The 13,487-nt window shown below is 43.9% G+C and overlaps 1 protein-coding gene across 1 annotated transcript in view; it reads right to left on the bottom strand.

The window, feature by feature from the left end:
• Nucleotides 1–2,050: 2,050 nt before the first annotated feature.
• The window catches only part of ankfn1b (ankyrin repeat and fibronectin type III domain containing 1b), a 107,979-nt gene continuing 96,542 nt past the window's right edge, over nucleotides 2,051–13,487 (bottom strand). Inside the window, exons 12-23 of the mRNA XM_068305467.1 lie at nucleotides 11,323–11,430; nucleotides 8,593–8,692; nucleotides 8,258–8,390; nucleotides 7,999–8,118; nucleotides 7,691–7,906; nucleotides 6,484–6,650; nucleotides 6,210–6,360; nucleotides 5,328–5,496; nucleotides 5,036–5,202; nucleotides 4,720–4,927; nucleotides 3,901–4,634; nucleotides 2,051–3,812 (exon numbers count right to left, since the gene is read on the bottom strand). Of these exons, the coding sequence (XP_068161568.1) occupies nucleotides 3,504–3,812; nucleotides 3,901–4,634; nucleotides 4,720–4,927; nucleotides 5,036–5,202; nucleotides 5,328–5,496; nucleotides 6,210–6,360; nucleotides 6,484–6,650; nucleotides 7,691–7,906; nucleotides 7,999–8,118; nucleotides 8,258–8,390; nucleotides 8,593–8,692; nucleotides 11,323–11,430 (2,582 nt within the window). The 3' untranslated portion in view covers nucleotides 2,051–3,503. The remainder of the gene's footprint in view (nucleotides 3,813–3,900; nucleotides 4,635–4,719; nucleotides 4,928–5,035; nucleotides 5,203–5,327; nucleotides 5,497–6,209; nucleotides 6,361–6,483; nucleotides 6,651–7,690; nucleotides 7,907–7,998; nucleotides 8,119–8,257; nucleotides 8,391–8,592; nucleotides 8,693–11,322; nucleotides 11,431–13,487) is intronic.

Raw genomic sequence — 13,487 nt, forward strand, 5'->3', positions numbered from 1 at the left:
GTTTTGTCAAGAGTGATTAAAATCGAATGATTCAGCCATGTGTTCTTCCTCCTGTAACTCAGGGCACAGCTGTCTACTTTATGTGTTCTTAATAGAACATATGAAATGCTCACATGAAACTGTGGCTGGCTACAGTTTTATATTGCATTATAATAGCCTTTTTGTGGTAATCATACACTAGACAAACAATCAATGCTGATACTGAAATAGCTGAGACTGACTCGGACTATGAGTCAAAACCTTGAGATGAGAACTATAAATCAAAGACTGGGGACACGACTATGACTCGAGCTCAAGGATTGGCGACTTGACTTGAAAAAACAAACAAACTCGTGAGCAACTCTGAATAATACCAATGGAATGCTCCCACATTCGTCACATTTGATGAACAGCTTGTATCTGTGCAGTTCTTCACATTTACACACTGAGAATATAAAGTGGATATCATGCATATCACCCACACATTAATATTATGTCAGGTTGCCTCCTTTGGCTAAGACTAAGCACTGGTCAACCTGTTGCTAGACTGATGGTTGAAAACATTCTCTCAACATAAGCATCGTTGTTCATCTCCGACGAGTGAGGGTCTCAGCCTCCGTCTCACACTGAAACATTCTGTCTGCAGCTGCCCACCAGTTTTCATCAAGCGAATGGAAAACACTGATGAGGTAATACAGCATCTGTAGGAACAAGTGCCCACTATTTGTACTGCACTCTAATTCATATCAGAAGTATGAACAGCTCTTGGGAGTATATCATACAAGTGGATGAAACAGTAAACCAAAAGAATAAGCCCCACAGAAAATCTCATTTGCACACACTTGAAATATGAGCTTGTTCTATTCCATATGGTTGATCATTTTTGCCTTTGTGTGCACATATCATATAAAAGACTTATTGCAGTGAGAAATAAGAGGGTGAGAAACATCTTCCACTTGTGTGCAGAGATCCCCTTAAAAGAGAAGAAACCCACATGAACAAACAAGGCTTTTACTTTATAATATTAATTTATTGTCCAATAAAAATAGATTTTAAAAAAGTGACGTGATGTCTCCTTCATGACTTCGCTTGATGGATCTGCCAAGACCTCCTTGTAAACATAGGGCTTTATTTTTTTGATTTGAAAGAGAAATTAAATCCCTCTATCCCCCCTCCCAGCATGATAAGAGTGCCTCTGACTTCAGTGACTCTTGACCTATGTCATAATGACAGCCCAACATCCACTTCCATTCACATTTAGGGAAGATACAGTACATTTGTCTTCTGGTCTCATTCATCTATGCACATGGTTCATTTTCTAACTGTGTGGTCTCTTTTCTTTAACGTTGGCCTCCGTAAAAAACACTTTTAACAATGTGAATGAAGAAGACATCTAAGCGTTAACACAAGATATCAAGCTACCAGTAGAACCAACTACAACTTAGAACACCGAGAGACACCTTTATACAGTAGTTACATGTCAGCACATTGTTGGAGGTGTAAGTAAACACTTTGAGAGACACTGTCAGCTCCTCTTGAGACAGAATCCAAGTATCCTGTGAGCCTGGAATTCTATAGTAACTGAAGCCAGGTCCACTGACCTTAACATTCAACCTTTCTCTTTTGGACTTTCCTCATGCTACATTTGGAACCAGTGCAGGTTATTATTGTGAAGTCTGGTTCATGTTTTAGATCAGAAAAAAAAGAATTCATCTTTGCTGAAAACATGATTCATATAGAAATAAATAAGACATACCATCCTGCAGTTTCTGTGAAGTGATATGCATGATTTGATATGAAATACACTGTTCTGTTTCAGATGCTATGGTGTAAGCTTCCCCAGACTGTATCATATGAACGGAGAGAGTTGGCACAGAGTCCTAACAAAACTAGTTCAAAAGGATGATTTAAATTGTTTAGAGGCCCAAGTACATATACCACTTTTAAATCACTTCTGATCGCTTTGTATTATTGCTAGCGTTACTTCAAACATGTCTTTTCTGTTATTTTATAGTTAGAGATTATATCTGATGCCATTTTAGGCTATTTCATTTAGTCTGAACCACATTTTCTAATAATAATAATAATAATAATAATAATAATAAAAAATTAAAAAAAATAAATAAATAACAGTACAGCCAGTGTCAAGCTAATCTTGCAAACATGTTCCTTTTTTTTCATTCATTCATCGTCAAATACCTGCTTCATCCGCTATCATGGGTCGCGAGGTACTGAAGACTATCCCAGCTGACTGGGGGCATGAAGCAGGGTACACTCTGGGTGCGATGCCAGTGCACCGTGGGCAAATATGTTCCTTTACACATTATAATTTTTTTTCTCTAAATGTTACATCCTACCATGAATAACTTTAAATTCTAACTCCTTTTCAGTTTAGAAGACAGTGTGGAATAAGCCATCCATCCATTAGTTAACACTGGGCCTCTTAACAACTTGAGCCGTCCATTTTGCTCTAAAATCCTTTTAGGAGACCTGCTTTAGGTTGATGGGCGCCAGTTTATGATGCTTCTTTGAATACCACTGAACCAAACACAACAAAACACTGAACTGGTCAACAAGGGTTCACATGCTTTTTGCCCCCATATATTAGAAAAACAAAGAGTCAAGTATTGCTTGTTCTTTCTGTGTTGTAGAAATCCAAACTAGCTGGTTTTATTTTGTATAACTTCACAAAATGAGGTGATCATATTTTTTTAGCTACACTATGACTGAGTCTACTATACAGAAATTTTCTTGGTGCAAAAGAGATGAAAAGAGCAAAAAAGAACCAGAGCCAGGTTCTAAAAGATGCAGCCGTCCGTTTTATGGCGATTCGCTTTGCTTCACTGCTTGGCTACCTGACAGCATGGTGGCTGAGAGCAGTTGAGTGACGGGCTGACAGGCCGAAACTTTGGGCCGACTGCGTCCCCAAGCGGAGATGCCAGCCCTCCTCTGTACTTCTCCCTTCCTTGCCGGCCTCTGGTCCGGGTCCAGCGCCCACATCCTGGGAACACGGGGCCAGGCGGCTGCAGCCGACAGCTCTTTGGGGATGACACAATGAAAGAGCTATTGGGAAAAGCCATGTCCACGTGTGGCATGGGAGAAGATAATGCTGCCCATGTTATTTTGGCAATATACTCAACCCGATGTGCTATGGAGTCAATCATGCCAGAAGTCAGAGTGATACTCCATTAATCATTCTCTGGGTAACTTTCCAAGTGATTTTGCCATGACAAAAAAAGAGCTCTTCTCTCTTTGATCCATTTTGGTGTCGTTCAGTTGGCATCCGTGTGACATTCATAAAAAAAGCCTCCTTGTATGGTTAAACATCTTTCACTGGGACCGATGCGGTTCAGATAACAAGGGCACAGCAGAAAATATGACAACATGTTATAGCCGTAGCACAAACAGAAAATGTTCAACATCCTGTCTGTACAAATGCAACAGCTCTACTGTCACTGCACATTTACCAGAAAATAATCTGCACATGGCAGGAACTCTGCAATCTATTCTCTCATCTGAACGGTTCACACTGTGGTAGCCCGGCTGTGTTTGAGTGCTAGTGGGGAATATTCCTTCATTCGAACACATAGTTTGCCCCTCAGCCAGGGGTTCTGAAGCTCCAAGGGACAGAAATCATCCTGAAGCCACTTTTCTCTGTTGTCCACAATCAGCACAAGTGCAAAGTGCTTCAACTGTTCAGGGCTGTAGCACACACACTGCTCCAGTTCACTGCTGCCCCCGCTGCTGCTGAACATGCGGCGAGATACGGCGTTCATCTCCTGCACAACCAGCTGGACCATCTCCCGCGCAGAAGTTCCTGGAGTCACACACAGCTGAGACAAGACAAGAGGAGACGGCACGTCACAAACCTGAGAGCGTTTGAGAGATGAATCACTTCAGCAGGCCGGAACGCATTAGTACCTTAACGCTGGTCTCCTTCGGTAGGCCTGTGCGATACTGTGGGTAAACTCTGAGTGTAGCGTGACAGCTTTTCCTGCTGGTGGCAGACGATGGTGACGAGAGTCTCTGGGTACCGCTGTCCTGTGATAAAGTCCGCACCGGTGGAAGCTGTGAAAAGCAGCGCTCCACTGAGCAGCAGCGGTCCACTGAAGAAGGCCGGTGCCATCTTCTTTGTGGGGAGGTGGAGGGCGAGGGGAAAGACGTGTGATAGCAGTAAGGCTGATGGTGGCTGGAGGTGGTGGCGGGGAACTCCAGGCTGCTGGTCCTCACGCAGAAGGCCTGTCTCTTTTCTGTGATGTGCAACAGTTCAATCTGTCTGCTGGGAAGGATGAAGTCACTGTCAAACAACTCGGGGGGCCCTCTGCGCCTTTCCCCGCCGCACCACACTCCTCCCCCTCCGCGACATCGCTCACCTTCCCTTCCGTGCTGTGGCTCCGAGGCTTGGAGGACATCAGGTGTGGAATCCCTTAATGCCCCTCCTCCACGCCCCCCCCCACCAAGAGACACTACCCCTCCTGAATTACTCCCGTCACTACGCAGGAAACCACGAGGCTCCAGTGGCGCAGAAGAGGAGAGAGGGGACGGGGGCAACAAATCCAGTTCACGGGGACTCTGGGCACGGCTAGAGTCGTAGTCGCTGTCAGTGGTGAGGAAGACTTCTGAGGAGCCCTCTTCATCCGACAGTCCAGCAAAATCTGTAGAGCGTTAAGCAGCACTTCTTGATAGGATGCATGAGCGTCTGTGTTGCACTTAAAATACTTTTCAGCTGTTGATTCTCACCTGAATGTTTGCGGCAGGGTTCAGGTGAAGGCATGGGCGAGGGCATGAAGTCTGGCTGAGAGGAGGTGGAGGGCGGCTTCTCTGGCATCACTTCCTTGGAGAAGTCGATTATCCAGCTGATGGAGATGCCCCCTGTTGGCTGCTTGTAGCGGGCGTACTGCAAGGCGTCCATGATCCACCTGGCATCACGCCACACCTCCTCCATTTGCTGTTGTATGATCATCAAGGTCACAAAAGTTAAGCTAACATTCAAATGTGTCACTGGTTTGATTACAAAATGAATGAGGTTTTCATGATTCAGCTGTTCAGATTGTACCTGTATGTGTTCCTGGACCTGTTGGTGTTTCTTCTTAGCAACAAGCAGTTCTTCCTCAGAGAAGGCCTCCCTCAGTGCTTGCTGGGACATGAGGGACTCCAGCTCCAACAAAGCTGACACTCTGCAGTATTGGCCAATGAAACTGGGGCAATAGGCATGAAAGTGGACTGTGGAAGAATGCAACACCACAAGATATGTAAAATGCTAAAACATACAATTAGTAGACTGAAAGCAGCAGCTGATGTTAGATATTTATTTTACACATTAAAGAACATATATTTCATGGACTGACCCAGTTCAAAGATCTGCAGTGGCAGGGTGAGGAAGCCGGAGCGGGGGGAGTATGGGTTATTCTGACCAGGAGCTGTGCACACTTCATCTGAAGGTGGCAAGAGGAGCAGAAAAGACACTTTCTCCCCAAACTCCAACACTTCTTGGCTGTAGATACGGAAGTCATGTGCCTAAACACAAGGACACAGGTAATTTCAGTGTAATGTAAAAGGAGCTTAATGTTAAAACAGTGACAGAATACACAACATCATGTCTAAATCTTTCTATTTCAGTTGAACATGTCTATAGTGTTATTTCTGTGCTATCGTGAGTAGTATAGTATCTATAAGGTAATTTAAGGTTTGATTTGATGGATTAAAGTAGGAGACTTCCTGGTTCCACTGTAACTACTTAAGGCCACTGTCAAGTCAGCTTTTAGTCCTTTGATTTTCTCAAACAAAGAAAATATGACTCAAAAAAGGCAAATATATAGTTTTCTTTGGGAGTACATCTCAGTGCTTAAGCTGTGATTGTTTTTATTTATAAAAAAATTTAATAAAATCCATCTTGTTTGGAAAACTGTGGTTCAGTCCTGAAGTCTGATCTGTCTCTATACATGTTAATATACACATGAAACCTTTCGTTGCAAATCAAATATTGTCCCGGAATTGAGGTCATGATAATATAAAAAAAATCACAAGGAATAGAGTTTTCATGCGCTGAAACCTTGCCTGTTCCCTCAAGCTCTTGCTACTGACTGCCCTGGAACCCATCTGGAAATCCAGGCAACCATGACAAATGTTTTTATTTCATTTGGTAAAGAAATGGTTGGAAATTTTATCAAACCATGTTATTCTTAAAGATGTGAAACCCAGTTTTGGATTGTCTTTGGCCTTCCTCTGACCTGATAGCCCGGGACGTTAATGTGTGTCATCAGGTCCTTCATGGCGCAGCGGAGGTCCTGTAGGAAGCGATGTGGAGCGCTCTGGACATCTTGATCCATCTCCTGTGATTCCTCCAGTGAGCTGAGTGCCTGCAGCCACTGCCACTCCTCTCTGATACAACACACACAACCACACACACACACACACACACACACACACACACACACACACGCTTAGCTGTTGTTTGTGTTCAAAACTCACACCTTTATGCCAACACTGGCACATGATTCCCACCTGGAAATGTTGCTGTTGTCCCGAATTTTGGTGTGACAGAGGACGTTTGGAAGCTTCTGGGGCACCAGCACTCTGATCTGCTCCACAGATGTACACAGCTTCAGGTAGCCCAGGTATAAGCCTGGAGACAGCGTCTTCCTGCAGCGCCTGTGATACGCCAGCTTCTCCTGGAATCAGCAGGTGGACAGAGAATAAGATATAATTGACTCTAGTTGTGTTTCTTTCCTTACATTTGTTTAAACTACTTTGTTTTATGTTTTGCCGCTGTTTGTCCTTGAACAACTTCTGAGTTGTTCCAACATGTTCAAAGCGGAAATAAGCAATTAAAAATAGCCCATCAGCACATATTTATGGATTTCATAATAAAATCTATTCATAACTGGCCACAAAACAAATATTTCAGTGAAATGTGGTTTCTCATAATGGAGTCACTACCATTCTTTTTGAACCACAAGGTCAAACTAACTTACACTGGAGACAAAGCAGCTTTACAACAACAATATCAGATTTAGCGAGCTATATAGACAAAATCAGCTTGTGGTTTAATTCCAGATTGTGGTCCATTTTGAGCAAAACAGCCAAACAGTATTACTTCCAAAACCCAATACAACAATTGGATAGATTATTATTATCAAGCTACAGTGATAACATTAAAATGCAATGTTCCAGTTCCCTCTGCTCGAGTGAGTAGTTCATCAACATGTACTGTATGTTGGGCAGGCATCAATCCAAGATTGACTGAGCGGTTTAATTAATCTGATTGCAAGTAAATCCAATATGAACCCCTACAAAGAAGGTGACTGATGAAAGAGGACAGACATGATTACTTTTTGCACAAATAAAAAGTGTCTACACAAAGAGCAATCTTAATTGGAAGCACATTTCAATTTACAGTCCTATTGTTTCAGCCTTGTGTTTACTGGCTTTCTGTGAAGTTTCCAAACATTTGAGCGATACCAATAAATAAATGTTTTCCATTGCTTTTGGAAACATTTGTTGTTGACAAAGTGCTGTACACTACAATCTTGCTAAGGCTCCGGGTAACAAAAAATGCAAAGAATGAGCCTGAAAAAAAACCCCACAACCACAGCTCTCAAACCCTCCTACCCTTCTTTAATTCCTGTGGAAGCAGCCTGTCTCCATAACAAAACCAATTTTCCCAAACCGAGCCGACTGGATGTTGCCCATCCATTCCTGCAGGACTCACATGCAGTGTAATGAGCAGCATGTCCAGGGCAGTGGGCTCTTCAGGGGACGAGATGGACTTGCGATGGAGCTGGAGTTTGCAAAGCTGTGTCCAGTGAACTCCGTCCAGGTTGGGACAGGCATTCATGTCCTTAAGGAGCACTAGCAGAGCATTACCATGTTTGTCTTTGATTGGCTCGAAATACACCTGACCAAGGTCCTGGGTCCCCAGCATCCCCTGAGGAAACATCAGTTAATATCATAGTTACCTCCATTGCCACACTTTGGGTTTCGTGGAGACAGTTTGTGATATTGAGGGTCTTGAGGTACCTGCAGCTGGGAGACAGCCTGCAGCATCTTGAGACGTGTCTGCAGAGTACAGGAACAGGATGACTGGAACGGATTGAGACACTGCTGCAGCCAGGGAATCTCTTCCCACAGATGTGATACCTAGAAAATGAATGGGATGCAAAAGATTCCAGAAGGATTGAGAATTAGTAATTAACACAACATGAGCATAGATCTGTTGTTATAAGCATCTTTGGATTTATATTTATGTTTTATTCTCTTTTCCTTCTTGTCTGTCTACCTTAGTAAACCAGAGGAAATCCTGAATGAGTGAGCTGGAATAGGAATCTTCAATCTCCACAATAGGAATCTGGTCCTCTGAAGTCACCAGAACATTATCATCTCTGTACAATATGGATGTCAAATAGAGACCCCTGGAAGGCAACACAAAACTATTAGTAAAGCTTTTTACAGTAGATGAAATACAGCACTGGATGGGTAATCCATTACACCATTCTCATGTCACATCAACAACGACAACATTAAATCCAAAAACTATTTGCTATCATGAAAACCATCTTATTCAATATTGGAGTTTCAGCCATTTTTCTTCATCTGGGTAAGAAGGTCATTTACCTTTTTAAGCTCTTAACAAATCTGCTTGTGGGTTGGAAGAGGTGGCGAAGGCTTTTGGATACGGAGTGCTTCCTCGCCTGATGTGGAGCTTTACACTGCTCTGTGTGGGCAAGACAGAAAAAATAAAAAGGATTTGTTAAATCTATAGCAACAGATTCACTGAGATTACCCCTTTTGAAAGAGTATCCTGATAACCTTGATCTGTAGCTTCAGTGAAGTTGTGAGAGACTTTGGCTAGGCTGTGAATGGTTGTTTGATTTTCCTGCTTTAACCAATAAACACTTCTGTCTGACTTATTCTTCTTCTCCCTTCTGTTTTTCCCTTCAGGGGTCGCCACAGCGAAACAGTTGCCTCTATCTAACCATGTCTTTTGCATCTTCTACTCTCACACCAACTACCTTCATGTCCTCTTTCACTACATCCATAAACCTTCTCTGTCCTGACAAACCTAGGAAACATCTCTTCTTGTGACAGGCTGTTACCAAATTGACAACCAACCTGACACGTCCAACAACACGGCAGGAGTGGAATGTTTTTCAACATTTCATCCACTTCAATGGTGTGGTACCATTTGACAGTCATACTGGCTGCCAACAGCAGACTATGGGCCTTGAGGGAACCACTAGGTTCGGGATCCCAGAGGGACACTAACCGTGTGTGTATATGTGTGTGTGTGTGTGTGTGTGTGTGTGTGTGTGTCTTTGTGTGTTTACTTGCAATGCTATAGATACAGAAGCATGGCATGTCTTGAGCAGAGCCATATGAGTGAAGCCAAAGAGCTGTAGTATTTTTTGTATGTGTGTGTGTGTGTGTGTGTGTGTGTGTGTGTGTGTGTGTGTTTGTGTGTGTGTGTGTGTGTGTGTGTGTGTGTGTCTGTATGTGTCTCAAACCTTTGCCACTCACTGACAGGGAGGTCAGTTAAGTCTGTGGGGACATGTTTATTTTTAGAGGGCCTGGAGGGGGTTGGAGGTGAGAGGGAGGTGTGTGTGTATATGTATTTGTGTGTGTTTGTGTGGGTGCTTGTTGGTGAGATAACTCACCTCCCAACTCATTAGAAACCCTCGGTCCCAAACCCTTCACAGACCCCCCCTCCCCCTCCCCTCCCGGGTGATCTTACTCCAGCCCCAGGCCACTTAAAGTCAATAAATCCCCCCATTCAGGCTCTGAAAAGAACTAATTTTCTCTTCAGGTGGACGAGTCGAGGTGGAGTAACAAGAAAAAACAGTGCCCCTCGACCCCTCTCACCTCCCTAAATTTCTCTTAACTCGAGAGTCCGTTCAGCTCCAGTCCTCCTGGCTTCAGTCCCTGTTTGACACTGAGTAAGACAGACAAGTTGGGCCGACGGCTGAGGTGCCTATGTTAGTCAAGGCCTCTTTCACAGTTTAATTAATAGTGTTTGGACAAGAGGGAGAATGTGGCGTGGGCTATAATTTGGGCTGTTCTGAGGTGTGCGTACATGGACATGTGGGAGTTGAAAGAAGGAGCATGTACTTGAATGTTTGTGTCTGCTCTTGTACATGTGTATCCATATGTGTGCCTGTCTGTCTTCATGTGTGTATATGTATGAACAGTAGGCAGGACGACTGGCGGGCTGTCATGGGGGGAGTGGAGGAGTCGGGGGGGGGCGGGGGCAGGCAGTAGTCGTCAGTGTTAATTTATGCCCTCTCCCGACTTGCCCAGGACTCGTCTCTTACAGGAATAACAAACATGACCCCGGGACATGCCACCTTGGCTACCATGCCTGAACTCTCAAGCTCAATCAGTCGCCGTCTGAAGAACCAAGAGCCACTCAATACTGACTATTATATTGCGTTTCGCCTTATTGCAAATATGGTCTGGACACAGTGGACAGCAGTAAGAGGTGGAGTGTTTTGGGGGCGCATGGGTGTGTGAAGAAAAAGGTAGACAACTTGCTTGATGCTAACTGCATTTTGCCCTCGTGTAAAAGAGTCAGTGTGGACAGGTTTTGACACTTATGGGACCAACTTACTGCCAGCAGTGTTTGGGGATATAAACAGCTTGAGTGTGCGAGAAGTTGATCTGCATTTTGTCACAGAGAGAGACGTATTCAGCATAAGTAGGGCTGAGTCATGGAAAGACGCTTCAGGGGGTGGAGGTGGAGGCAGTGTTACTGAGACAGAGGGGAGGGTATTATTTTTGAGGTGGCGAGCTGCCTTGGGGTGTATGGTCCCCAAAGTGCTTGTCGTGCCTGAAATTGTAAGGTGTCTGTCAAGGTGAGATGAAACACAGCCACTGGCGAGACATGTTACACCTGCGAGTTGAGCCATCCATGGCTCCTGTTTGTTTACTCCCGGAATATTATTGAAACACAAACTGGACAGTGGCTAAAAATCTGATGTGGTTTCAAAAGGACAGGAGCTCCTACTCAGATCTGGAATCATTTCACTTAAACTTCACTGATATCTGTATTAAAAACTGATCTTCATGGTTGGGTCAAGCGTATTTGTCTCAAGTATTTTCAGGGTTGTTATTCTGCCTCCCTTGGTACATGTTATGCCATAGTTATGCTTGGTGACAGTTTGAAACATTTAGCATTATACAACATGTACTCATATGTAATTCAATGAGGACATCAAGTCACTTTCACTACCAGGATTGGGAGTTAGGGTTTCACTAGGGGTCAAACCGGCAGGCCATTAAAGCTCTTATGTTACAGTTTAGTCTTTAAGGTGAACATGGTCACTGAATTGATTAAAAAGTTGCTGATACCATGGCAGACACAGTGGCGGTGAGCTTCTTTAATTTGGCCCAGCAGCTGGTCTAGTGCTTCCTTCTGCCCTCTTTGACGTGGAGCACGGCCATCGATATCCCTCCAACCTACAGACGGGTAGAAAAGAAAAGGGATTAACCAATGTTCAAGACCCACTTTAATTCTCCACAGTTTTTTCTAAAGTAAAATGTGTTTCAATAATAGCAATGATAAAAAGAGCCCTTTGCATTTTGTTGTTAAGCCTGATTTTTTAAACTAATTTTTAGCCAAGTCATGTGGTCTGACTTTTATTCTCTTGACAAACTTTTCATCTGTTACTTTTTCAGACAGAACTATTCACAGATCAAAATTTAAAAAAAACATAAAAATTCCTGTTGGCCCCAGCTGTTAATTGTTATTCATGCTGATTAGCAAATGTTAGAATGATAATGTCCTAAACTAAGAAGGTGAATATGACAAAAGTATTTACTTTTGCGCCCTTGTTCTTTGCGGTTAATGCGTGCAACGCGATTAACGAATTCCGTGATAGAGCGACAAACTATTTATCTTAATATTTAGAGCAATTTAAACATTTATGATCCCTCCCTATACTGATATTAAACCACCTTATATCTGTATTACCTTTTCCCACACTCTTGTCAACTGTTTAAAGCACTTTTGTGTCTCACGTAAGTCCGAGACTCACTGAACCAAGCGCACTTTCAGATGCCGTCATTCAATAGAATGCACGTACGGTATCAAGTGCCTACCAAAAATCCGCGATGAGGTGAATTAATTGTATTTTCTTACAATAATAGAGGTCAATACTCTATGTTCTTTCTGTTAATATTGTAATATAGCATCATCTACATCACACTTGGTGAATGCCCTGATTATACAACCACATGGCGCTGACACACACAGTAAATCAGTGGAACTCTAGGTGAATATTGGGGAGAGAGACGTTAGCAAATTTTGTTTGGGACCCCAAAACGTTTTGTGTTGGCCTTGTTCCTAAGGCTTAGAGCTCAGAGTGTATGAGACACCTCAGTTTTAAAACAGGTTGAGTGTGAGCGCGATAGGAAACAACATCCACCCCAGTATGAGAAAGCTGTGGTTGGCTGACAGACGGACCTCCTGAGCACCACTGACTGCTCTGCACATATTTGTGTTGAGAACAGTTCGTATGCACACACACACACACACACACACACACACACACACACACACACACACACACACACACACACACACACACACACACACACACACACACACACACACACACATACACACACACACACACACACACAGACCCACAAACAAGGTGTTGCAGTGATATAAAGTAATACAACACATATCATGTTCTGCCTCTCAAAAAAAACTTGTTGTATGTAATACAATCTCTGTTGTGGCTTTGTCTTGGTGTTTTCATCCGTATTTTGTTTACCCCAATAACACACACACACACACGCGCGCGCACACACACACACGCACGCGCACACACACACACACACACACACACACACACACACACACACACACACACACACACACACACACACACACACACACAAACATAACCTTCCCTCCCAATAGGTGACCAACACTGCAGAAAAAGATCCTTCAGCACCTTCAGCCTCGTCTGTTACAGAACCATCATCTTTGCTTGCTCAGTGGAGGACGTGTCAGCGATAACCCGCCCCCTGTACCACCATCAACCACCACCCAACCCCCATCACCCCCAACCCAATTCCTCTCCTGGAGCCCCCCAGAGGGCGCGTGGGGCTGAAACACGGTGAGCTCTATTCCCGGAAAGGTGCCTGTCCCAGCAGGACAAGCGGGTCCTTTAATGGGCGTCCACTGCCCGGTATAAGGCCCCCAGTGTTGGTGCCGCGCCGCGTGCTACAGCACAGACATGCAAATATTTCCAGTGGTAGGCCCAAATGGAAAACACAAACACGCAACATCTAAATTAGCTCTGAGAGAGGGAGGGAGAGAGGTGGACAGCAGAAAAAAAGAGAGGGAAAGCCCAGTCTCTTTAAGTGAAGACACACACTTGCTGAGAAGCTGGGTGTGCTGATGAGCAGAAGCATGTTCATGTGTGCCCCAGATGTGCCCTCAGCATGCCAACATGCACAAAATCAATGCACCTATGTTCCCTCTCTCACAGTAGCCGAGGACC

Source organism: Antennarius striatus, chromosome 21, assembly GCF_040054535.1.
Source record: "Antennarius striatus isolate MH-2024 chromosome 21, ASM4005453v1, whole genome shotgun sequence".
NCBI lineage: Eukaryota > Metazoa > Chordata > Actinopteri > Lophiiformes > Antennariidae > Antennarius > Antennarius striatus.